The sequence below is a fragment of the Ranitomeya imitator genome, chromosome 6 (assembly GCF_032444005.1).
Source record: "Ranitomeya imitator isolate aRanImi1 chromosome 6, aRanImi1.pri, whole genome shotgun sequence".
Classification (NCBI taxonomy): domain Eukaryota; kingdom Metazoa; phylum Chordata; class Amphibia; order Anura; family Dendrobatidae; genus Ranitomeya; species Ranitomeya imitator.
This window is the reverse complement of record NC_091287.1, coordinates 565053066-565079188: the sequence shown is the minus strand read 5'-3', so window position 1 is coordinate 565079188 and position 26123 is coordinate 565053066. Positions and strand designations below refer to the sequence as shown.

At 43.0% G+C, this 26123-nt stretch overlaps 1 protein-coding gene across 1 annotated transcript in view; it reads left to right on the top strand.

Moving 5' to 3' along the window:
* Positions 1 to 11140, top strand: part of LOC138643204 (zinc finger protein 585A-like) — a 62838-nt gene extending 51698 nt beyond the window's left edge. Inside the window, exon 6 of the mRNA XM_069732051.1 lies at positions 9901 to 11140. Within this exon, the coding sequence (XP_069588152.1) occupies positions 9901 to 11081 (1181 nt within the window). The 3' untranslated portion in view covers positions 11082 to 11140. The remainder of the gene's footprint in view (positions 1 to 9900) is intronic.
* The last annotated feature ends 14983 nt before the right edge of the window (positions 11141 to 26123 follow it).

Sequence of the window (26123 nt, the reverse complement as noted above, 5' to 3'; positions counted from 1 at the left end):
GCAGAACACAAGGTACAGACAGCCAAGGCAAAAACGTGGTCAGGCAGCACAGGGTCAGAGTACAAAGCCAAGGTCAGGAACCCAGAGATCAGACAAGATGATTAAACAAGCATGAGGTCAGACCAATACAACACCATGACAGAGCTCTATAGCAAATGGCAAGAGGAGCAAAGCTCAGGCAAGGAGTGAAGGGAGAAGCTGCCTAATATTCCACCGGCTGGCAGGGGATAGGCCTGGGAAGCAGAACTCTGCAGGACACCGTGATTATCAATTCCTGCAGAGCCCGGCCGTGCCTCCCTATAGCCAGGTGGGGACTCTCAGAAATAAGAGGTAGTAGTAGCACTGGAAGGTCTGCAAGAGGCAGCCAAGCGAGACGGTGAGACCCTGGGAGGAGCGGAGCGGTGCAGCGCTTACAAGCCATGCCAATCACCGGCGTAGCAGAGGTGATCATGTGATTACCTGTTTTGGGTAAATAGATGCCCATTTGTCTGTCTTTTACTTTTTGTCCCAATGAAGTTGTGGTGATAAGTGATACCCGGCCAAAAACAAATCCTTTAAAGAAGGGGGTGACACGTATTTCCAGCCCTCTTCCATTGCACTTATGCTGATCTGTTATATTTCTCCATCTTTCTGTCTTATTGTACTGACTTGTTACACCTGGTGTATCAGGGGGAAGATCTGACTATTATAACAGTGGAGGTTAAAGAAGAAGCCGAAGAGATGATGATTGATCCACCGAGTATGAACGAAGGGAAAGAAGGAATTCCTGATGACTCCGCAGGTAGGTAATGATGAACTTGGAAAGTGAACTCCTTTCATACTTGTGTTTTAACCCCTTCATGACCCAGCCTATTTTGACCTTAAAGACCTTGCCGTTTTTTGCAATTCTGACCAGTGTCCCTTTATGAGGTAATAACTCAGGAACGCTTCAATGGATCCTAGCGGTTCTGAGATTGTTTTTTCGTGACATATTGGGCTTCATGTTAGTGGTAAATTTAGGTCAATAAATTCTGTGTTTATTTGTGATAAAAACGGAAATTTGGCGAAAATTTTGAAAATTTCGCAATTTTCACATTTTGAATTTGTATTCTGTTAAACCAGAGAGTTATGTGACACAAAATAGTTAATAAATAACATTTCCCACACGTCTACTTTACATCAGCACAATTTTGGAAACAAAATTTTTTTTTGCTAGGAAGTTATAAGGGTTAAAATTTGACCAGCGATTTCTCATTTTTACAACGAAATTTACAAAACCATTTTTTTTAGGGACCACCTCACATTTGAAGTCAGTTTGAGGGGTCTATATGGCTGAAAATACCCAAAAGTGACACCATTCTAAAAACTGCACCCCTCAAGGTGCACAAAACCACATTCAAGAAGTTTATTAACCCTTCAGGTGCTTCACAGCAGCAGAAGCAACATGGAAGGAAAAAATGAACATTTAACTTTTTAGTCACAAAAATGATTTTTCAGCAACAATTTTTTTATTTTCCCAATGTAAAAGGAGAAACTGAACCACGTAAGTTGTTGTCCAATTTGTCTTGAGTACGCTGATACCTCATATGTGGGGGTAAACCACTGTTTGGGCGCACGGCAGGGCTTGGAAGGGAAGGAGCGCCATTTGACTTTTTGAATGAAAAATTGGCTGCACTCTTTAGCGGACACCATGTCACATTTGGAGAGCCCCCGTGTGCCTAAAAATTGGAGCTCCCCCACAAGTGACCCCATTTTGGAAACTAGACGCCCCAAGGAACTTATCTAGATGCATAGTGAGCCCTTTAAACCCCCAGATTCTTCACAAATTGATCCGTAAAAATGAAAAAGTACTTTTTTTTCATAAAAAAAGTTTTTTAGCCTCAATTTTTTCATTTTCACATGGACAACAGGATAAAATGGATCCTAAAATTTGTTTGGCAATTTCTCCTGAGTACACCGATACTTCACATGTGGGGGTAAACCGCTGTTTGGGCACATGGTAAGGCTCGGAAGGGAAGGAGCGCCATTTGACTTTTTGAATGAAAAATTATCTCCATAGTTAGCGGACACCATGTCGCGTTTGGAGAGACCCTGTGTGCTTAAACATTGGAGCTCCCCCACAAGTGACCCCATTTTGGAAACTGGACCCCCCAAGGAACTTATCTAGATGCCTAGTGAGCACTTTAAACCCTCAGGTGCTTCACAAATTGATCCGTAAAAATGAAAAAGTACTTTTTTTTCACAAAAAATTTATTTTCGCCTCAATTTTTTCATTTTCACATGGGCAACAGGATAAAATGGATCCTAAAATTTGTTGAGCAATTTCTCCCGAGTACGCCGATACCTCATATGTGGGGGTAAACCACTGTTTGGGCACACGGCGGCAGGGCTCGGAAGGGAAGGTGCGCCTTTTAACTTTTTGAATGGAAAATTAGCTCCAATTGTTAGCGGACACCATGTCGCATTTGGAGAGCCCCTGTGTGCCTATGCAATGGAGCTCCCCCACAAGTGACCCCATTTTGGAAACTAGACCCCCCAAGGAACTTACCTAGATGCATACTGAGCACTTTAAACCCCCAGGTGCTTCACAGAAGTTTATAATGCAGAGCCATGAAAATAAAAAATAATTTTTCTTTTCTCAAAAATGATTTTTTAGCCTGGAATTTCCTATTTTGCCAATGGTAATAGGAGAAATTGGACCACAAATGTTGTTGTCCAGTTTGTCCTGAGTATGCAGATACCCCATATGTGGGGGTAAACCACTGTTTGGGCGCACGGCAGGGCTCAGAAGGGAAGGCACGCCATTTGGCTTTTTAAATGGAAAATTATCTCCAATCATTAGCGGACACCATGTCGCGTTTGGAGAGCCCCTGTGTGCCTAAACATTGGAGATCCCCCACAAATTACCCCATTTTGGAAACTAGACCCCCAAAGGAACTAATCTAGATGTGTAGTGAGCACTTTGAACCCTCCAGTGCTTCACAGAAGTTTATAACGCAGAGCCATGAAAATAAAATAAAAAAATTATTTTCTCAAAAATGAATTTTAGCCCGCATTTTTTTATTTTCCCAAGGGTAACAGGAGAAATTTGACCCCAAAAGTTGTTGTCCAGTTTCTCCTGAGTACGCTGATACCCCATATGTGGGGGTAAACCACTGTTTAGGCACATGCTGGGGCTCGGAAGTGAAGTAGTGACGTTTTGAAATGCAGACTTTGATGGAATGCTCTGTGGGCATCACGTTGCGTTTGCAGAGCCCCTGATGTGGCTAAACAGTAGAAACCCCCCACAAGTGTCCCCATTTTGGAAACTAGACCCCGAAAGGAACTTATCTAGATGTGAGGTGAGCACTTTGAACCCCCAAGTGCTTCACAGAAGTTCATAACACAGAGCCGTGAAAATAAAAAATCATTTTTCTTTCCTCAAAAATGATGTTTTAGCAAGCAATTTTTTATTTTCTCAAGGGTAACAGGAGAAATTGGACCCCAGTAATTGTTGCGCAGTTTGTCCTGAGTATGCCGGTACCCCATATGTGGGGGTAAACCACTGTTCGGAAGTGAGGGAGCACCATTTGAATTTTTGAATACAAGATTGGCTGGAATCAATGGTGGCGCCATGTTGCGTTTGGAGACCCCCTGAAGTGCCTAAACAGTGGAAACCCCTCAATTCTACCTCCAACACTAACCCCAACACACCCCTAACTCTAATCCCAACTGTAGCCATAACCCTAATCACAACCCTAACCCCAACACACCCCTAACCCCAACACACCCCTAACCACAACCCTAATTCCAACCCAACCCTAAGGCTATGTGCCAACGTTGCGGATTCGTATGAGATTTTTCAGCACCATTTTTGAAAAATCCGCGGGTAAAAGGCACTACGTTTTACCTGCGGATTTTCCGCGGATTTCCAGTGTTTTTTGTGCGGATTTCACCTGCGGATTCCTATTGAGGAACAGGTGTAAAACGCCGCGGAATCCGCACAAAGAATTGGCATGCTGCGGAGAATACAACGCAGCGTTTCCGCGTGGTATTTTCCCGCACCATGGGCACAGCGGATTTGGTTTTTCATATGTTTACATGGTACTGTAAACCTGATGGAACACTGCTGCGAATCCTCAGCCAAATCCGCACCGTGTGCACATAGCCTAATTCTAAAGGTATGTGCACACGCTGCGGAAAACGCTGCGGATCCGCAGCAGTTTCCCATGAGTTTACAGTTCAATGTAAACCTACGGGAAACAAAAATCGCTGTACACATGCTGCGGAAAAACTGCACGGAAACGCAGCGGTTTACATTCCGCAGCATGTCACTTCTTTCTGCGGATTCCGCAGCGGTTTTACAACTGCTCCAATAGAAAATCGCAATTGTAAAACCGCAGTGAAATGCGCAGAAAAACCGCGGTAAATCCACGATAAATCGGCAGCGGTTTAGCACTGTGGATTTTTCAAATCCGCTGCGGAAAAATCCGCATAGGACCAGAATATGTGTGCACATACCGAAACCCTACCCCTAACCCTAACCCTAGTTCTTACCCCAACCTTAGTGAAAAAAAAAAAAATTCTTTATTTTTTTATTGTCCCTATCTATGGGGGTGACAGGGGGGGGGTCATTTACTATTTTTTTTTATTTTGATCACTGAGATAGGTTATATCTCAGTGATCAAAATTCACTCTGGAACGAATCTGCCGGCCGGCAGATTCGGCGGGCGCACTGCACATGCGCCCGCCATTTTGGAAGATGGCGGCGCGCAGGAAAGAAGACGGACGGACCTCGGGCGGCCAGGTAAGTATAAGGGGGGGGAGATCAGGGCACGGGGGGGGCGTCGGAGCACGGGGGGGTGGATCGGAGCATGGGGGGGGTGGATCGGAACACGGGAGGGAGGATTGGAGCACGGGGGAGGATTGGAGCACGGGGTGGGGGATCGCTGTGCGGGGGGGGGTGGATCGGAGCACGGGGGGGGTCGCTGTGTGCGGGGGGGGGATCGGAGTGCGGGGGGGTTTGATTGGAGCGCGGGGGGTGTGATTGGTGCACGGGGGAAGCGGACAGGAGGACGGGGGAGCGGAGCACAGGACGGAGGGGAGCGGACCACAGATCGGGGGGCTGGGGGGGCGATCGGAGGGGTGGGGTGGGTGCACATAAGTGTTTCCAGCCATGGCCGATGATATTGCAGCATCGGCCATGGCTGGATTGTAATATTTCACCAGTTTTTTAGGTGAAATATTACAAATCGCTCTGATTGGCAGTTTCACTTTCAACAGCCAATCAGAGCGATCGTAGCCACGAGGGGGTGAAGCCACCTCCCCTGGGCTAAACTACCACTCCCCCTGTCCCTGCAGATCGGGTGAAATGGGAGTTAACCCTTTCACCCGGCCTGCAGGGACGCGATCTTTCCATGACGCATATGCTGCGTCATGGGTCGGAATGGCACCGACTTTCATGACGCAGCGTATGCGTCAAAGGTCGGGAAGGGGTTAAAGAACAATAAAAACATTTTCTCGCTTGTTTATACAAGTAATAGTTTTTTTTTTTTTTTTTTTTTTTTTTTTTTGCGTGATACTTCGGACTTCACTTTTATGTGACTGTCATGCGTTTTTGTTTTTTCTTTAATGACCATATGGGAACACTAATGTCTGGAAACTTGTTTCCCCCTCTGTAACAAATATATTTATATATTAGAAATTTTTGTTTTGTATTTTTATGGGGGCGAGGCTCATAACAGCGATTTGAATTGACAGTGGCATTTTTACTCTGTAACTTTACACATTGTTCCTGGAGGTTTAAAGTCTTTTGTTGGTCTGGAGTAGTTAAAGGAGTTGTTCACTTTTGGACGCCCCTTTTATTATTTGTCTTAGTGTGCTGTATAAATAAAAAAAACAAAAGTATGCTTACCGCCTCGATCAGCACTGCGTCTTCACTCTGTGCTGTGTCCCCTAACAATGTCACATTATAGCTGCAGACGATCGGCAGCTGAAGCCTTCACAACTGTCTGAGCAGTTTCTTTTGCTCAGACGTACAGTGCCTTGCAAAAGTATTCGGCCCCCTGTGACTTTTCAACCTTTTCCCACATATCGTGCTTCAAACATAAAGATACCAAATGTAAATTTTTGGTGACGAATCAACGACAAGTGGAACACAATTGTGAAGTTGAATGAAATTTATTGGTTATTTTACTTTTGGGTGGAAATTCAAAAACTGAAAAGTGGGGCGTGCAATATTATTCGGCCCCTTTACTTTCAGTGCAGCAAACTCACTCCAGAAGTTCATTGTGGATCTCTGAATGATCCAGTGTTGTCCTAAATGCCTAATGATGATAAATATAATCCACCTGTGTGTAATCAAGTCTCCTTATAAATGCTCCTGCTCTGTGATAGTCTCAGGGTTCTGTGTGAAGCACAGAGAACATCATGAAGACCAAGGAACACAACAGGCAGGTCCATGATACTGTTGTGGAGAAGTTTAAAGCTGGATTTGGATACAAAATGATTTCCAAAACTTTAAACATCCCAAGCAGCACTGTGCAAGCGATCATATTGAAATGGAAGGCGCATCATACCACTGCAAATCTACCAAGACCCGGCCGTCCCTCTAAACTTTCATCTCAAACAAGGAGAAGACTGATCAGAGATGCAGCCAAGAGGCCCATGATCACTCTGGATGAACTGCAGAGATCTACAGCTGAGGTGGGACAGTCTGTCCATAGGACAACAATCAGTCGTACACTGCACAAATCTGGCCTTTATGGAAGAGTAGCAAGAAGAAAGCCATTTCTCAGAGATATCCATAAAAAGTGTTGTTTAACGTTTGCAACAAGCCACCTGGGAGACACCAAACATGTGGAAGAAGGTGCTCTGGTCACATGAAACCAAAATCAAACTTTATGGCAACAATGACAAACGATATGTTTGGCATAAAGGCAACACAGCTCATCACCCTGAACACACCATCCCCACTGTCAAACATGGTGGTGGCAGCATCATGGTTTGGGCCTGCTTTCTTCAGCAGGGACAGGGAAGATGGTTAAAATTGATGGGAAGATGGATGGAACCAAATACAGGACCATTCTTGAAGAAAACCTGTTGGAGTCTGCAAAAGACCTGAAACTGGGACGGAGATTTGTCTTCCAACAAGACAATGATCCCAAACATAAAGCAAAATCTACAATGGAATGGTTCACAAATAAACGTATCCAGGTGTTAGAATGGCCAAGTCAGAGTCCAGACCTCAATCCAATCGAGAATCTGTGGAAAGAGCTGAAAACTGCTGTTCACAAACGATCTCCATCAAATCTCACTGAGCTCGAGCTGTTTGCCAAGGAAGAATGGGCGAGAATTTCAGGCTCTCCATGTACAGAACTGATAGAGACAAACCTCAAGCAACTTGCAGCTGTAATCGCAAAGGTATGGCGCAACAAAGTATTACATTAAAGGGGCCGAATAATATTGCACGCCCCACTTTACAGTTTTTGAATTTCCACAAAAATTTAAAATAACCAATAAATTTCGTTCAACTTCACAATTGTGTTCCACTTGTTGTTGATTCTTCACCAACAACTTACATTTGGTGTCTTTGTTTGAAGCCTGATATGTGGGAAAAGGTTGAAAAGTTCCAGGGGGCCGAATACTTTCGCAAGGCACTGTAATTTTGAAGGCTGCTTTCAATCAGCTGTCTGTTCAATGCTTGCAGCGGTCACGAGACTGGCAAGGGATAACATGGCTCAGATTGGAAGAGCAGCGCTAGTTTGGTAGGTAAGTATATATTATTTTACGCCACATATTGAGGGAATTAATAAGTGGTTGTCCAATAATTGATGATCCCCATAATATGATTGTTTTATAAGTTTTGTCTGTTTTATGGTTTAAACAGATTTGATATAACTTTTAATACTATAAAGTTAGTTAGAAATAGTCACCCAAGTGAACACATAAGACACAGGGGCCACGTCTCAACCATATATAATGGATATCAGAGACTGATGAGCCCTAGACAGGGTAAAAAAGTTACCGACCGTAATTTCGGAACCTATATTTCTGAGACAGGGTTCATGAAAGCTGTGTCAAAGCATTTAAGAGACAACAGCAATCCCCATACACTCAGATACGTATATCAACAATGGACAGTTAAGAACAAGTACTGCATAAAGTACTAACTGTAACTTTAAGAAAAATAACAGGAACGGTCTCACCAATTCCATCAGGTGGGCACAGGAGCACCGGGTGTTTCTTAATCAGATGTACATCCGGAACAGAAGGAGATGGCAATCCCTATGTCAATCCCTATGGGGCTACCGGTAAGCTATCCCCAAAGCTCCTGCCCTTACAAGGGCAGTCCACAGCTAACCCTGTATACATATGCTGAAGTGTTCAATATGAAAGGGATACAATAGTAAATAACCCAAGAAGATGGGGAAAATATGGTGCGGAAAATGTAGACACCGCAGTCCGACAAAAGCTATATACATAGTTGTTAAAATTAAGTGCCGGATGGTGCGTTATTAGAACATAATCATAACGCAATAGCCTAGACAAGACTATATATGGTGAAATACAAAAAGTACCGCAACTTAAGATTATAGTTATGTGTAATAAGTGCCGCAGAAAGTGAATAGAATACACAATATAATCTAGCACTTATGGAATAGGCCACCTACTCCTAAATTATTATTGCCAAGATATGATGATGAAGTCGAACATAGCCGTGGTCTCACACTTTGGTCTCTATTTAAGAATGGCCCTTGCCATGTCCACTCCTTGCAGGACAGCATAGAGGGTGGCAGGACTTTTTGTCCCTCTTCTACTAGCACATAGCATTATCTCCTTATACAAGCAGGTCCCCTGATGACTTGAGCTTGGAAGAAACGCGTCGGGACGACAAGAGAGGGAGAGTGCAGGGCATATGTATACAGGGTTAGCTGTGGACTGCCCTTGTAAGGGCAGGAGCTTTGGGGATAGCTTACCGGTAGCCCCATAGGGATTGACATAGGGATTGTCATCTCCTTCTGTTCCGGATGTACATCTGATTAAGAAACACCCGGTGCTCCTGTGCCCACCTGATGGAATTGGTGAGACCGTTCCGGTTATTTTTCTTAAAGTTACAGTTAGCACTTTATGCAGTACTTGTTCTTAACTGTCCATTGTTGATATACGTATCTGAGTGTATGGGGATTGCTGTTGTCTCTTAGATGCTTTGACACAGCTTTCATGAACCCGGTCTCAGAAATATAGGTTCCGAAATTACGGTTGGTAACTTTTTTACCCTGTCTAGGGCTCATCAGTCTCTGATATCCATTATATATGGTTGAGACGTGGCCCCTGTGTCTTATGTGTTCACTTGGGTGACTATTTTTAACTAACTTTATAGTATTAAAAGTTATGTATTAACTTCCACTTTTTTTGCTTTGTTATGATTTATTATTAGTGGGATCATCTGTATGATTCACACTTAAATACAGATTTTTGCTTTGTTACTTTAAACAGATTTGACAAATATATCTTTAATCTTAACAGAAATTTCCAGTAGGATTTCGGAGGAAATCGTTGTGTTATCGCTAAATTATAAAGAAGAAGATGAAGATATCATTCAGCCTTCCTCAGGAGCAAACCTCGTACATCCAGGACTTCACAATACAGAGATTTCCTCTAATAATGAAGAACCTAGAATTGTCACAGGGAAGAAACTGTACAGCTGCTCAAAATGTCAGAGATGCTTTAAAGATAAATCACATCTTCTTATACATGAGCAAAGTCACACAGGAAAGAAGTCGTATTCATGTTCTGAATGTGGGAAATGTTTTACTACTCAAAAAATTCTTGTTAATCACAAGAAAATTCACACAGAAAAGAATCCATATTCATGTGCTGAATGTGGAAAGTCCTTTACAAATAGAACAAGTCTTGTTATACATGAGAGAAGCCACACAGGGGAGAAGCCGTTTCCATGTTCAGTATGTGGGAAATGTTTTATAACTAAATCAGATCTCATTAGACATGAGAGAATTCATACAGGTGAGAAGCCGTATTCATGTTCTGAATGTGGTATATGTTTTCTAAATAAATTTAATCTGGTCACACATCAGAAAATTCACACAGGAGAAAAACCATATTCATGTTCTGAATGTGGTAAGTGTTTTATCAAGAAGTCAAATCTTATTACACATCAAAAAATCCACACAGGAGAGAAGCCATATTCATGTTCAGAATGTGGGAAGAGCTATAAAGATAAAACAAGTCTTATTTCACATGGAAGACTTCACACAGGAGAAACGCCGTATTCATGTTCAGAATGTGGGATGTGCTTTAAAGATAGAACAAATCTTAGTATACACGAGAGAAGCCACACAGGAGAAAAGCCGTTTCCATGTTCCATATGTGGAAGACGTTTTGTATATCATTCAAGTCTTTCCGTACATGAGAGAACGCATACAGGAGAGAAGCCATATTCATGTACTGAATGTGGGAAACTTTTTTCAACAAAATCAATTCTTCTTAATCATCAGAAAATTCACACAAGAGAGAAGCCAAATTCATGTTCAGAATGTGGAAAATGTTTTAAAAATCAATCTAATCTTATTACACATCAGAAAACTCACACTGGAGAGAGGCCATATTCATGTCCGTTATGTGGGAAATGTTTTAAAGAAAAGTCCTGTCTTGTTTCTCACAACAGAATTCATTCAGGAGCGAAGCCATATTCATGTTCAGAATGTGGAAAACGCTTTACAGATAGAACTAGTCTTAGAATACATGAGAGAAGCCACACAGCAGAGAAGCCATATACCTGTTCACAATGTGGAAAATGTTTTGTAAGTAAATCAAATCTTGTTAGTCATGAGAGAACACACACAGGAGAGAAGCCATACTTCTGTTCACTTTGTAGGAAATGCTTTACAAGTAAACAAAATCTTGTTAGACATGAAAGAAGTCACAAAGGAGAGAAACCGTATTCATGCTCACTATGTGGAAAATGCTTTACAGATAAATCTGGTCTCATTATACATGAGAGAATTCACACAGGAGACAAGCCGTATTCATGTTCAGCGTGTGAAAAATGCTTTAAAGATAGCTCAGGTCTTAGTAAGCATCAAAAAAGTCACACAGAATAGCCGCTTTGATCTATGTGTGGAAATGTTTCACAAATAAATTTTAAAACAAATATAATTTATTGATAAGAAACTGTATTCTTTTTGGGATTGGGGAAATGCTATAAGCAAAAGATATTTTTGAAGAAATAGTCTCGATCTTCCAAATACCCAAATTATAATCACCTGACGTCAGCTGAGACCAGGATTCTCGGAGAAAATTATTTTGGCTGAAAAGAAGAGCCTTGTTTACTTTTGTAAGCACAGAGGTTGAAATATCCCTACCAACCTTACTTATTGCTGTATTTTTTTTTTTTTACTCCCTTATATAGCACCATTAATTTCACATCGCTGTACAGACATTGTCATTATTTTCCCCATTTGGGGCTCACAATTTCAATTCAATGTGGGAAGAAACTGCAGCACTGATAGAAAACTCAGGCAAATCTGGGGAGAACATACAAACTCTTTGCAGATGATGTCCTTGGTGAAATTGTAACCCAAGACCCCAGCACTGCAAGCAACAATGCTAACCACTGAGTCACCCATCTACTTTGCAGGAGAATCTAGAGTTGACAGTAAAAAAGTAAGGAATTGGAAGCAAAATATGACGTGTAATAAGGCCATTGCCAAACAATCGATAATCCATGATATGTTAAAAGGTTGGCATTTATTTGACAACACATTTCGGAGTTGATTTAACACTTTCACCGGGTACAAATAACAGGAAACAACCATTGATCTTTTATGCTAGACAGCAGAGACATAATATTGCTGTCATATCCCCATTCAGCTGTACATTAATACCTTCAATCTTTGTTAAAAGATTTTCATAAAAAGGTTCTATATAAAAATAACCAAAAAATGTATATCTACAATATACAGCCCTTATTAGAGTTTTAGCACTCATCCGACTCCAGTCGTCAATACAATTACACAATTGGCTGACGATTGATGAGACCACGGCTGCTTTCACTACTAGGCCGGATATTGGGGAGCGTACAGTATATACACCTCCAATTCCTACATTTGGAATATATATTGTAACATGCTAGGAGCATTGTAGGACACCATGGTCGTGACATAGATGGAAACAGTCCATATAAAGGAAACGTGGGGCTTTAATTTTCAGCCAAAATGCAGCAAACAATAAAGCCACGAAAATGCGTTGCCCAGCCAGGCGCTAACAACACATTATATTTTTGACTCCTGCTTATAGGGCTTGTCTTTCCAGAAACTCAGCGTCTAGCACATTTAACCGCAGTGCAGAAACACAATCTCAGTCCGGAGACTGTGTGTCTCTGAAGCTTTTCCTTCAGCCTTTTCTGTGTCTATAATGAGACAACCTCTCTTAGCTGAGCTGGCTAAGCCGCCAGCAAAGCCCGTACTGGAGTAGGAGTGAAGATTCCCACTATCAAATCCTCATCACTCCAATAAAAACCGTCCCGGAACTACCATGAATAAAACGGCTCAGCACCTAAGCATCAACCAGTACTTCCCGGCTTTTAAGATCTCGCCTAGCTTAATTTTCCTGGAGAGTTACACACTCTGTCCAGTTTCCTCGCTGTCAGCAGCCGACATATCCCCCACCTCTTCGTTTGTGCCAACTGCCATGGGAATGTACAACAATAACACTAGGGTTAAACCACCAAGGTGAATGTCTACTTATTTCTCTACATTTCAGTTCACTCGTTGTGTATGTCCTATTCTAATGTATAATGTTCTTCTGTCAACTCTACTGTCATGTCAACTATGTAATTCCTTTATGATTTTTATGATTTAAGTCATGCTGCTGTGATACCATAATTTCCCACGGGATCAATAAAGTGTATCGTATCGTATCGTATCTCCAGACCAAATGTCTGGGCATTTTGGGTCATCAAACAATGAATTCTTGAAAAACTGGAGGAGCATTGCACGGCGAATAAGCCTCCTTACCTTGACAAGCCAGAGATGGTATGTCACTCTCCATAAGGAGAAACGTTACCCCTTAGACCCCAGTCCAGAGCCTCTCACCTAGCCAAATCAGTTCTCATGCTTCGCACTGATGAGGGCCAACAGCCCGAAACACCGTGTCTGCGAATTGAGATACTGATTTGGCTTTTATCGTAAATCATATTGCACGACTCGTTAAAGGGTTGATTGTGACTTGTAGGATCGCTACAACAACAGGTGGCGCTATAGAGTTTAAGTCCTCTCTTTCTCAGAAGAGGCAATTTGCATATGAAAAAGTGTTTGCATTTTCCTGGTCTATGTTCTATGTAGAAATAAACATTTTGCAGCAAGAGAAACCACCTTGTCGCCCTAGTATTTTTTTTTTATTCTGTTTTATCCACATCAGCGGGGCATGATCTCACACAGCCTTACATCTCCTACCCAAAAGGTTATACTTCAGATTCCAGTGCCCACTTTACAGCTAAGCAGTCATGCTTTACGATGGCTCTTCTCCAGTTATAGTTTGTGTTTGCAGTTCCTGGTCAGAAAAGTCTTTACCCAGATGTGTGCATACCTACAAGAATTCAGCTGGAAAATAAACCTTCTTGTGGAATCTTCATACCTGCCTCCTACGGTCGAATTAAAGCTGTATATCTACATGTGAATACTGGTATATACTGAGGCAGTCTACAAATGATGTCTCAAGCACCCTACACTCTAGCTATGGAGTCAGAAGGTTTGATCAAGCTCCTGCCAATTACAATCCCCAGGTACTTGACCTCCTCAGGCCTTAAGGCACATTTTTCTGGATTTATTGTGAGACTTGCCACACTGATCACATCTAGTACGGCTTGCAATTTACACAGATGGATTCCCCAGTCTGCATTGACGACAACCACATGATCTAGGTGAGCTGCTGGGTAACTCTTACGTAGCCTCAAAATTAAATCCATCAATCTCCAAAAGGTTGTGGTCCCTCTGTGTAGACCAAATGGTATGTTCTTGTATTGGTACAAACCCTCTGGGGTCGAAAAAGCGTTTTTTTACCTTGGCCCACTTTGGTAACCTTCGTCAGGCTGCATAATTTCACAACGTTAACAGGCTGCAGAAGTACAATTGTACCTTCATATTTACCTCCACTGATATTTGGCCAATATATTCTGGACCAAAACTGCAGAGATGTCACGAAATTTCAGCCCTCTACGGCTTTTCGAAAAAATTTATTGCAATTTTAAAACGGAATAGTTACAATTGTACCTAGTCAGCCGGACGAAGGTTAAAGGAATTTGCCAATAACCCTTGGTAAGATCCAGAGTTGTTATGTATCTGGCATTACAAAGTTTGTCAATTAATTTGTCTGCCCTGGGCATGGGATATGGATCAAATTTAGAGATTTCATTTAACCCTTTAGTGACCGAGACACATTTTTGAAATCTGACCAGTGTCACTTTATGTGGTAATAACTCTGGGACGCTACAACAAATCCAAGTGATTTTAAGATTGTTTTTTTCGTGATACATTATACTTGACAATGGTAAATTTTGGTCAATATGTTTTGTGTTTATTTAGAAAAAAAATATCAAAAAATCTTAGAAAAATGTTAAAAAATTAGCAATTTTCAAACTCTGAATGATTATCCCTTTAATCCAGATAGTCATACCACAACAAAACATTAATAAATAACATTTATCTCATGTCGGCTTTACATCAGCATCATTTATAAAATGTTCTTTTATTTTATTAGCATTATAGGAGGTTTAAAAATGTAGCAGTAATTTTTCATTTTTTCAAGGAAATTTACAAAATTTATGTTTTAGCGACCTATCCATGTTTGAAATACTTTTAGGGGTCCCATATATTGGGAAACCCCCCCCAAAGTTATACCATTTTATAAACAGCACCCCATGACATATTGAAAACTGCTGTCAGGTAGTTTATTAACCCTTCAGGTGATTTTCAGGAATTAATGCAAAGTGGCATGACAGAAATGAAAATGTGTATTTCTACCGTCTTAATGCCGCTAACTTCTGAAAAGGTTACTACAGCCGTCAGACTCTAAGGCCGCTATTTGGTCATGAATTACCATCACAAACATCAGGACCACACAATCATGGTCTGAGGGCACCAATTTGGATAAAGAGGAAGCCCCCACACTCTGTTAACCATTTATATGATGTAGTCATTATTGACAGCAGCATCTAAGGGGTTAAACAGATTTGGGCGGTGACAACACTGATCGTGGCTGATACAGCAAGTTGTCAGCTATAGTGGACAATCGACAGCTGCTGGATGGTCACCTGTATGGAGAGGATATTCTCTTATATCTCAGGTCAGTTAAAAGACGTATTGGCTGTCATTGCAAAACCTTCAGGTCCTGTTTGGTTTGGGGGAGATCATAAAATGTTGGCGTTGGGAGGGACCTCCAGGGTAATGGTGTCTGACCACCCTGCTCAATGCAGGATTCGCTAAACCATCTCAGACAGATGTCTGTCCAGCCTCGCCTCCTCTTGTGGCCGCCTGTTCCACTCATTGATCATCCTCACTGTCAAAATGTTTTTCTAATATCTAATCTGTATCTTCTCCATTTCAGTTTCATTCCATTGCTTCTTGTGTTTCCATGTGCAAATGAAAATAATGATGATCCCTCTACACTGTGACAGCCCTTCAGATATTTGAAAACAGCTAATAAGTCTCCTCTCAGTCTTCTTTGCAGCTATACATTCCCAGGTCCTTTATCCGTTCCTCGTAGGACATACTTTGCAGTCCGCTCACCATTCTGGTCGCTCTTCTCTGAACTTGCTCCAGTTTTTCAATGTGTTTTAAAATATGGAGCCCAGAACTGGACACGGTATTCCAGATAAGGCCTGACCAAGGAGTAGAGGGAGGTAATTACGTCACCTGATCTAGACTATATGCTTCTCTTAATACATCCTAGAAATGTGTTTTCCTTTTTTGCTGCTGCATCACACTGCTGACTCCTGTGCAGTGTGTGATCTATTAGTATACCCAAGTCTTTTTCACACGTGCTGTTACTTAGTTCTATTCCTCCCATTCTGTAGATGTAATTTTCGTTTTGCTTGCCCAGATGTAGAATCTTACATTTCTCCTTGATAAATACCATTCTATTAGTCACTGCCATTGTTGTTGTGAATTCCGCTCTTGGGCTCCCTCCGGTGGTTGTAAGTGGCACTTTTGTGAGTTCTGCTCTTGGACTCCCTCCGGTGGTTTTAAGTGGTATTCCTGCTCCTTGGATTTAGCAGTCTGCAGCTGCTTCCACTGATTGTCTTTCTGCTCGGCTATTTATGCCTGGCTCTCTCTTCAGCCAGTGCCACTTGTCAATGGTTCCTGGTTGGATTCACATCTCTTTGGATTTCCCTGTTATCCTGACCAGTTCAGCAAAGCTAAGTCCTTGCTTGCTCTTTTCTGTCCACAGGTTGTGGACTTATCCGTTCTGTGCTTTCTATGTTTGTCCAGCTTGTCAGTATGAATTAATTCTGTGTAGCTGGAAGCTCTGGGAAGCAGATTTACCCTCCACACCTTTAGTCAGGTGTGGAGATTTTTGTAAACTCTGTGGATTTTTTGTAGTGTTTTATACTGACCGCACAGTATTCCATCCTGTCCTATCTATCTAGCTAGACTGGCCTCCTGTGCTCATCCTGGTTTCATTCTGTGTATGTCTTTTCCCTCTCCACTCACAGTCATTATTTGTGGGGGGCTATCTATCCTTTGGGGATTTTCTCTGAGGCAAGATAGTTTTCCTGTTTCTATCTTTAGGGGTAGTTAGTTCTCAGGCTGTGACGAGATGCCTAGGGAGTGTTAGGAGCATCCCACGGCTACTTCTAGTGTTGTGTTGAGCTTAGGGACTGCGGTCAGTACAGGTACCACTTCCTTCAGAGCTCGTCCCATGTTGCTCCTAAACCACCAGATCATAACACATTGTTCAAGCTTATCTAGATCCTTCTGAATCCTTTCTCTGTCTTCTGTGTTAGCTATGCCTCCTAGCTTTGCATTGTCTGCAAATTTCATCAGTTTACCTTCAGTTCCCTTATGTAGATCATTTAGAAATATGTTGATGTGAATACTTTTCTGCCCAATGATGACAGAAGTATTATAGGAGTGATACCTTTATTGGCTAACCAGAAAATAATATGTTTGCAAGCTTTCAGAGCACAGTGAAAATACAAATAGATTAATCTTGCCTGAAGGAGCCACTGTGCTCTGAAAGCTTGCAAACATATTTTCTGGTTAGCCAATAAAGGTATCACTCCTAGAATACTTCTGTCATCATTGGGCAGAAAAGTATTCACATCGATTTTTCTGGCTAACACGGTACCACAATACAATTTGTTATTGTACATCATAAAAATGTTGAACAACACTAGGGCCAGGACAGAACCTTGTGGTACCCCTCTTTTGTGTTCCTCAAGGTTCAGTATTAGTTTCCCTCTTCTTTCTGTCGGGGGTCCTCACGGTTCAGGCCTAGGCCCCCATCTTCGCCTTATACACTGCCTCTATTGGACAAACCATCAGCAGATTCGGTTTTCAGTCCCATCTCTATACTGATGACACTAATTATACACATCGTCTCCTGACGTCAGACCTCATTATTACTGTCTGTCCAGCCTCTGAAGACTTCCATTCAAGGAGAACTCACCACCTCTCGTTGCAGCCTGTTCTACTCATTGATCACACTCACTGTCCAAAAGTTTCTTTCTAATCTGTGTCTTCTCTCTGTTTCATTCCACTGTTTCTCGTGTTTCCAGGAGCAAATGAGAATAATGATGATCCCTCTACACTGTGACAGCTCTTCAGGTATTTGTAGACCGCTATTAAGCTGGTATGGTTTACATCTTCCCGGTTGATGTACCTTATAATCTTCTTCTTCTTCAACCTTCTCTACTACCACGCATGGGCCCTGCCACTATCCGCACTGAGACCAAGACTCTATCTCCGGGGATGAAGTTCCTGATTTTGGCATCACTATTATACTCTCGGCTATGGATCTCTTTAGTCCTCTGCATGTGCACTCTGATAATAGTTAAAACTTTTTGACTTGGTCCTGCATCTGCGCTACATGTTCAATAACACATTTTAACAATATTTGTTATTGATTTTTAACATATATATATATATATATATACAGTATATATATGGAAATGTACATTCAAAAGCATTATCGCAGCTTACAGATTCTTAATTTCAGTGTTTGATCATCACTTGTAAGGTCAAAACACAGAATATACAACACATAAACTCCCTACTACCCTCCCTCTTCCCAGACATGCATGAAATACTTGTATATTTCTTGTGTGCTCCTCTCCTTTCTTTTTGTACATCTTTTTTTTTTTTTTTAGTCTTTTCTTTCAACGTTCTTTTTATTGGGAAGAAAAATAACAGAAACAGAATAAACAGAGTAGTCATAATCGTGAAGAGCAAGTGGAATTAACTGATTTTGAAATAAGGCATATAAAACTACATCCTCTTTAGAAGGGTATAACATACAGCTACCAATAGAAATGTCAACAGGACCAAAATCAAACAAACAAATGCTTAGACTTAAATAGAATAATCAGTTAGTCTAGTAATAGAATCAAGGAAACATATAAGAGATGGGGGTAAAGGAGAGGGAGGGGACAAGGGGAAGGAGGGTAGAAGATGAGAGGCGAAGAGGGAGGGGACAAGGGGAAGGAGGGTAGAAGATGGGAGGCGAAGAGGGAGGGAACAAGGGGAAGGGAAGGAGGGTAGAAGATGGGAGGCGAAGAGGGAGGGGACAAGGGGAAGGAGGGTAGAAGATGAGAGGCGAAGAGGGAGGGGACAAGGGGAAGGAGGGTAGAAGATGGGAGGCGAAGAGGGAGGGGACAAGGGGAAGGGAAGGAGGGTAGAAGATGGGAGGCGAAGAGGGAGGGGACAAGGGGAAGGAGGGTAGAAGATGGGAGGGGACAAGGGGAAGGAGGGTAGAAGATGGGAGGCGAAGAGGGAGGGGACAAGGGGAAGGGAAGGAGGGTAGAAGATGGGAGGCGAAGAGGGAGGGGACAAGGGGAAGGAGGGTAGAAGATGGGAGGCGAAGAGGGAGGGGACAAGGGGAAGGAGGGTAGAAGATGGGAGGCGAAGAGGGAGGGGACAAGGGGAAGGAGGGTAGAAGATGGAAGGCGAAGAGGGAGGGGACAAGGGGAAGGGAAGGAGGGTAGAAGATGGGAGGGGACAAGGGGAAGGGAAGGAGGATAGAAGATGGGAGGGGACAAGGGGAAGGGAAGGAGGGTAGAAGATGGGAGGCGAAGAGGGAGGGGACAAGGGGAAGGGAAGGAGGGTAGAAGATGGGAAGCGAAGAGGGAGGGGACAAGGGGAAGGGAAGGAGGGTAGAAGATGAGAGGCGAAGAGGGAGGGGACAAGGGGAAGGGAAGGAGGGTAGAAGATGGGAGGGGACAAGGGGAAGGGAAGGAGGGTAGAAGATGGGAGGCAAAGAGGGGACAGGAAGGAGGGAAGGAGATGGGAGGCGAGAGGGGCGATCCGGTGGAGAATGATCTAGAGCGGGGTAAGGATGGTATGATTAATTTTAACTGTCGGTTCAAATGTCTGTGGTTTCCAGAATAAAGTTGGTACTGGATCTAAATTGGATCCAGGGTTCCTATGTATTACGGGAAGAGTGTAATGACTCCTGCATATTGGCTACCAGTTCAGCAGTATGGTATAATAGGTCGATTTTCACAAGAACTTGTTTTTTATTAGGGATTTGTGTTGATTTCCATAGAGCTTTTTGTACATCTTCTTAACCCCTTAAATGTTATAGAATATTTAGTTTGCATCCATAATTTATATTACTTCTTAACCAGTGTCCCTACCATCTAGTCCATCAACATTCAGATCAGCTATTTTCAACTTACCCAATGTTCCACCCATGTCCTCCAGTATGTACCGACTGGTCTGTTCAAAGGATTTCACAATTCACTGAAGTTCTTTGTATAATGTTTTAAGTAGAAAGCTTTTCCACTTTGTCATGAGCGATTTTAGACTCTGTTCCTTGTTACATTCTGCTCCCAGCCATTCTAAGGGAAATAAAGTCTTCATTTGGCCTATTACAGCTTTCCGATTTGGAATGGAATCACTCATCCAATCCTTTTCATAAGCTTCTTTTGGCTCTCAGACACATTAAGTGGAACAATGGAGTTAATGTTTCCTTCCCTTTTTGTTGTGTGGCTCCATCTCCCAGTAATGAAAAAGAACGGTAATGGGTGCAATGATATATTCCTAATGCCAAAATTTTCCATCATCTGCGTTGTCTTTCCAGAATTCTTGTACTTTAGGGAAGCTCCAGAGTCCGTGTAGTAAATCGGAGTCTCCGAGTTTACATTTTGGACAATGTACCAGGTGATCTCTCATTGTTCTAGATGCTGGTATGTTGAAGGCCAGAATAGCTCTATGCCTCATCCTAAATTGTGTGTCTCTCCAAACTTCACTCAAAATATTTTTCGGTACTGCCTGCCAACCTGATAGTATTTTCTTCTCCAATTTCCTCACCCTCTATTTGTTTAGCCCAGGATCTATATGTATTGTGGATATATTGTGTGCGCCTGCTCCGATAAATAATAGATTATCCATTGCATTCCTTCTCGTTTCTTCCATCACATTTATCAAATGTGTCATAATCGTTCCTTTTATTTGTCCAAATTGTAAGAATTGCTGCTCACTTAGCTTGAATTTTGATATTATCTCCTCCCTACTCAGCCACCTGTTTCCTTCTTCATGCAGATTAGTAATTTTGTGGATCCTTTCCCCCTCCATTCCTGAATAGTTTGTTCTCTGCTATTCGTTGGAGCGCTGGGTTTCCCCATATGGGTAGATCTCTCGAGATTTTCCATGATAATTTAATTTTCTAAGTTCCTTCCATGCGGCTATTGTGTCTCGGTACACTATCGAACTTTTACTTTTTTTTAGGCTTCGTGGCGTGTGTAATAAGGCGACTAAGTTCCACAGGTATGCATCCGATTTTTCCAGGGCCGTATCAGAAAACCTATTAGTGTCTTTAAACCAATCTACTATGTGAAGTACATGCTAGATTATATCCGCTTACGTCTGACAAGTTTTCCCCCCACTTTTCCTTGGATACCATCAGGGTACTCAGTTTTATACGGGGTCTTCAACCTTCCCAGGTAAATTTCCTTATAGCTGAGTCTACTTTCCTCACATCCATATGCTTTAGGAGAACAGGGATGGTCTGTATTGGATACATGAGTTTTGAGAAACTCATCATTTTTAAAAGGTAAATCCTGCCCAAAAGACTCAAAGGCAAATTTTGCCACCTTTTTAATTCCTGTTGGATTTTGGAAGTTTAAATTATATATTGACTCCAGTTTTCTACCCAGCTTCATACCCAAGTATGTCATATGTGTTTTGGATTTCGGAATACCGCATATTTCCTTTTCTACCGTATTACTTCTGTCTTTATCTGTTAAGTGGAGAATTTAACATTTGCTTTTATTTAAAGTGAATCCCGAAATCCTACCAAAATTTTCCATAAGATCTAGGACCCCTGAGAGATCTCTTGCCACGTACAGTATTTTATCATCTGGAAAGTACGAGGCCCTAAGCTTCATGTCCCCTATTGATATCCCTTCAAATACTTCATGTTGGTCTATGTATTGCACCAGGGGTTCTAGGGCCAGATCAAATATAAGCTGGGAAAAAGGACATCCCTGGCGTGTTCCCTTTTCAAGTGGGAAATTTGCAGCTAGGTGACCCGGGGTTTGCATACAGGGCTTTTCTAAAATTTCAGAAATTTCCCACCAGCCCAATTTTGTCTAAGAATTGTCCTACCCAATTCCACTTCACCTTATCAAAAGCCTTCTCTGCATCTAGTGTAACCAGAGCCGACTTACTTCGACTGTTTTTTATTTATTACGTCTATGGCTAACAGTGTGCGTCTTACACTTGCGACTACACTCCTACCTTTCACAAAGCCCACCTGTGCGGGTGTTACTAATAGTGAGAGTATCTGCTAGTCTGTTTGCCATGAGTTTGGATATTATTTTAATATCCTGGTTTATCAAGGATATAAGTCTATAGGATGCTGGGTCCTCCACATTTTTCCCTTCCTTTGGTATTGGGCTAATATGACCCACATTAGTGTCCGTCAACAGATCGTCCCCGTAACAATTCGTTATACCATACAGTCAAAGCAGGGGTTATTTGTTGGGTCATGGCTTTAAAAAAATCACCCGTGATCCCATGCGGTCCAGGTGCAATCCCCCAATCGTACTCTTCACTTCTTCCTCTGTAATGGGAACATTCACCATACACTGCTCAAAAAATAAAGGGAACTCTAAGTAAATCAAACTTCTGCAAAATCAAACTGTCCACTTAGGAAGCAACACTGCTGACAATCAGTCTCACATGCTGTTGTGCAAAAGGAATAGACAACAGATGGAAATTATTGGCAATTATCAAGACACCCTCAATAAAGGAGTGGTTCTGTAGTTGGGGACCACAGACCACATCTCAGTACCAATGCTTTCTGGCTGATGTTTTGGTCACTTTTGAATGTTGGTTGTGCTTTCACACTCGTGGTAGCATAAGACTGACTCTACAACCCACACAAGTGGCTCAGGTAGTGCAGCACATCCAGGATGGCACATCAATGTGAGCTGTGGAAAGAAAGTTTGCTGTGTCTGCCAATGTAGTGTCCAGGGGCTGGAGGTGCTACCAGGAAACGGGCCAGTACACCACGAGATGGGGAGGGGGCTGTAGGAGGGCAACAACCCAGCAGCAGGACCGCTACCTCAGCCTTTGTGCAAGGAGGAACAGGAGGATCACTGCCAGAGGCCTGCAAAATGACCTCCAGCAGGCAACAAATGTGCATGTGTCTGTACAAACGGTTAGAAACTGACTCCATGAGGATGTCTGAGTGCCTGACGTCCACAGATGGAGGTTGTGCTCACAGCCCAACACCGTGCAGGACGCTTGGCATTTGCCACAGAACACCAGGATTGGCAAATTCGCCACTGGTGCCCTTTGCTCTTCACAGATGAAAGCAGGTTCACACTGAGCACATGTGACAGACGTGACAGAGTCTGGAGACGCTGTGGAGAGCAATCTGCTGCTTGCAACATCCTCCAGCATGACCGGTTTGGCAGTGGGTCAGTAATGGTGTGGGGTGGCATTTCTTTAGGGGGCCGCACAGCCCTTCATGTGCTCGCCAGATGTAGCCTGACTGCCATTAGGTAACGAGATAAGATCCTCAGACCCCTTGTGAGACCATATGCTGGTGCGGTTGGCCCTGGGTTCCTCCTAATGCAGGACAATGCCAGACCTCATGTGGCTGGAGTGTGTCAGCAGGTCCTGCAAGATGAAGGCATTGAAGCTATGGACTGGCCCGCCCGTTCCCCCAGACCTGAATCCAATTGAACACATCTGGGACATCATGTCTCTCTCCATCCACCAATGTCACGTTGCACCACATACTGTCCAGAAGTTGGCAGATGCTTTAGTCCAGGTCTGGGAGGAGATCCTTCAGGAGACAATTCGCCGCCTCATCAGGAGCATGCCCAGGCATTGTAGGGAGATCATACAGGCACGTGGAGGCCACACATTACTGAGCATCATTTCCTTGTCTTGAGGCATTTCCACTGAAGTTGGATCAGCCTGGAACTTCATTTTCCCCTTTGATTTTGAGCATCATTCCAAATCCAGACCTTCATGGGATATTAGTTGTGTTTTACATTGATCTGTTTTAGGTTTTATTGCTCTAAACACATTCTTCTATGTAATGAATAAAGATTTGCAACTGAAATATTTTATTCAGTGATATTTAGGATGTGGGATTTTAGTGTTCCCTCTATTTTTTTGAGCAGTGTAGTTAACTGTGGCTCTCTATTAGGCATGTTATTTTTTTAGCAAGTCTCCATCCCTGCTTGTGCCCTTGGACTGATCCAAATATAAATTAGCATAAAACTCCAGCAGGGTTGAGTTTATTTCCCTTGGATTATCTACCATTAAGCCCTCTCTAGCTTTAAGCTTTAATACATTACTCCTTCCTTTCCTACCCTTTGCGAGGTTTGCTAATAGCTTTCCTGCCTTATCTCCATATCTTCTCAACTCAATTTTCATCTGCGTCTTTCTAAACAATTCTTTTTTCTGCCCATATTTCAAAATATTTTGGCCTCCCTCCATTCTTCCCTAGCTTCTGTTGTTTTTTTGTTGTTGAAAGCACAAGCACTTCTCCCTTAATTTCCTACTAAATTCCTCATATTTAGTGTTTGCCTTTGTTTTTTAATGTATGCTATTAGTTTCCCTCTCAAGACCGCCTTTCCTGCTTCCCAGTATGTCTGTGGTTTCAGATCATCCGTCGAATTGTGGTAAGAATATTCCTCCCACCAATGTTGCAATATCACTTGTAAGGAGGCTAATGGCCGCGTAGTCGATGGGAGATATGTGCCACAGAGGTGGCTGCTCTCTGTGATGTAACCCGGAGTATATTCTTAAGTGCACGTAAGCACTAAGAGTTTTGTTTGTTGCACCTGGGTCCTGGTTGCGGGTAGTTATGAGATGGACGGGTATGGTTTACCCATCATACCTCACCTCTGGGTGTGGTTACAGCATATATAATGGAGGCTGTTGTTTAGCACATGGTCTGTGTGTTGGGAGGGAGAAGGCCTCCTGTGTGTGTGGCTCCAGACCGAGCCCGAGTATTGGACATTACTCCAGCCTGTGTGCTCACAGGCCTGGCAAAGCAGAGCCCTGCTATGGACATTTATACTGCTGCTGTACAGATGGGGTTACATACAAAATTACAAGGAACAAATTAAGAATGACAGAGTGGAGAGGACCCGACATTTTGGGAGCTTATAGTCTACAGGATAATGGGGAAGGAGACCATAAGTTAGGGAGATTGTGGCAGCTCTGGTAGTGGGTGAGTCAGCAGCTTAGGCGTTGGTGAGGTGACCGCTCTGGAGGTGGTGAGGTGACAACTCTGGTGTAGGTGAGGTGACAGCTCTGGAGGAGGTGAGGTGACAGCTCTGGAGGTGGTGAGGCAGCAGCTCAGGGGGTGGTGAGGCAGCAGCTCAGGGGGTGGTGAGGCGGCAGCTCAGGTGGTGGTGACGCTATACCTCTAGTAGTAGGGAGGCGTCAGCTCGGGGTGGTGAGGCAGCAGCTCAGATGGTGGTGAGGTGGCAGCTATGATGGTGAGGCAACAGCTCGTGGTGGTGAGGCAACAGCTCTGGTGGTTATCAGGTGGCAGCTCAGGTGGTGGTGAGGTGGCAGCTCTAGAAGGGGTGAGGCAGCAGCTCAAGTGGTGGTGAGGCGGCAGCCTCTAGGTGGTGGTGAAGCGGCAGCCTCAGGTGGTGGTGAGGCAAAAGCTCTGGTAGTGGTGAGGCAACAGCTCTGGTGGTGATCAGTGGCAACTCTGGTGGTGGTGAGGCAGCAGCTCAGGTGGTGGTGAGGTTTCAGGTGGTTACTGCAAGTTGTAGTCAGGTGGCAACTCCAGTGGTGGTGAAGTTTCAGGATGCTATTGTAGGCTGTAGTGAGGAGGCAGCTCCAGTGGTGGTGAGGTGACAGAAGGTTATTGAAGGCTGTAGTGAGGAGGCAGCTTCAGTGGTATTGAGGTGGCCGGAAGTTATTACAGGCTGTAATGAGGGCACAGCTCCAGTGGTGGTGAGGTGGCAGAAGGTAATTGCAGCCTATAGTGAGGTGGCAGCTCCAGTCGTAGTGAGGTGGCAGGGGGTTATTTCAGGCTGTAACCTTTTTTGAAGAGATGCGTTCTATCTGAAAGTTATGAATGTAGTGGATAATCTGATGTGTTATGGTACAGAATTCCAGAGGATGACGGATACTTGGAAGACGTTTTGGAGGCAATTGGGTGAGGAACGTATAAGTGTGGAGGAGAGAAGGCGGTCTTGAGAGGACTGGAGATTAAATGTGGGAATATATCGAGATTTGTTCTAAGGAGGAGACAGATTACACTGGGGAACACAAATTTTTAGGAGTTAGGTCAGACAACTGTTCTTAACTAGTTTTTGGATGCTGAATCCAGAAATGATCTCAGTTTTTCTCTATCACGTCAAGTTTTTGAACTATAGGATTTTTGTTTTCTCAAAAATATGTAAACTACTGTACCTAAAAAGTGTTTTGTTTTTTTAAAAT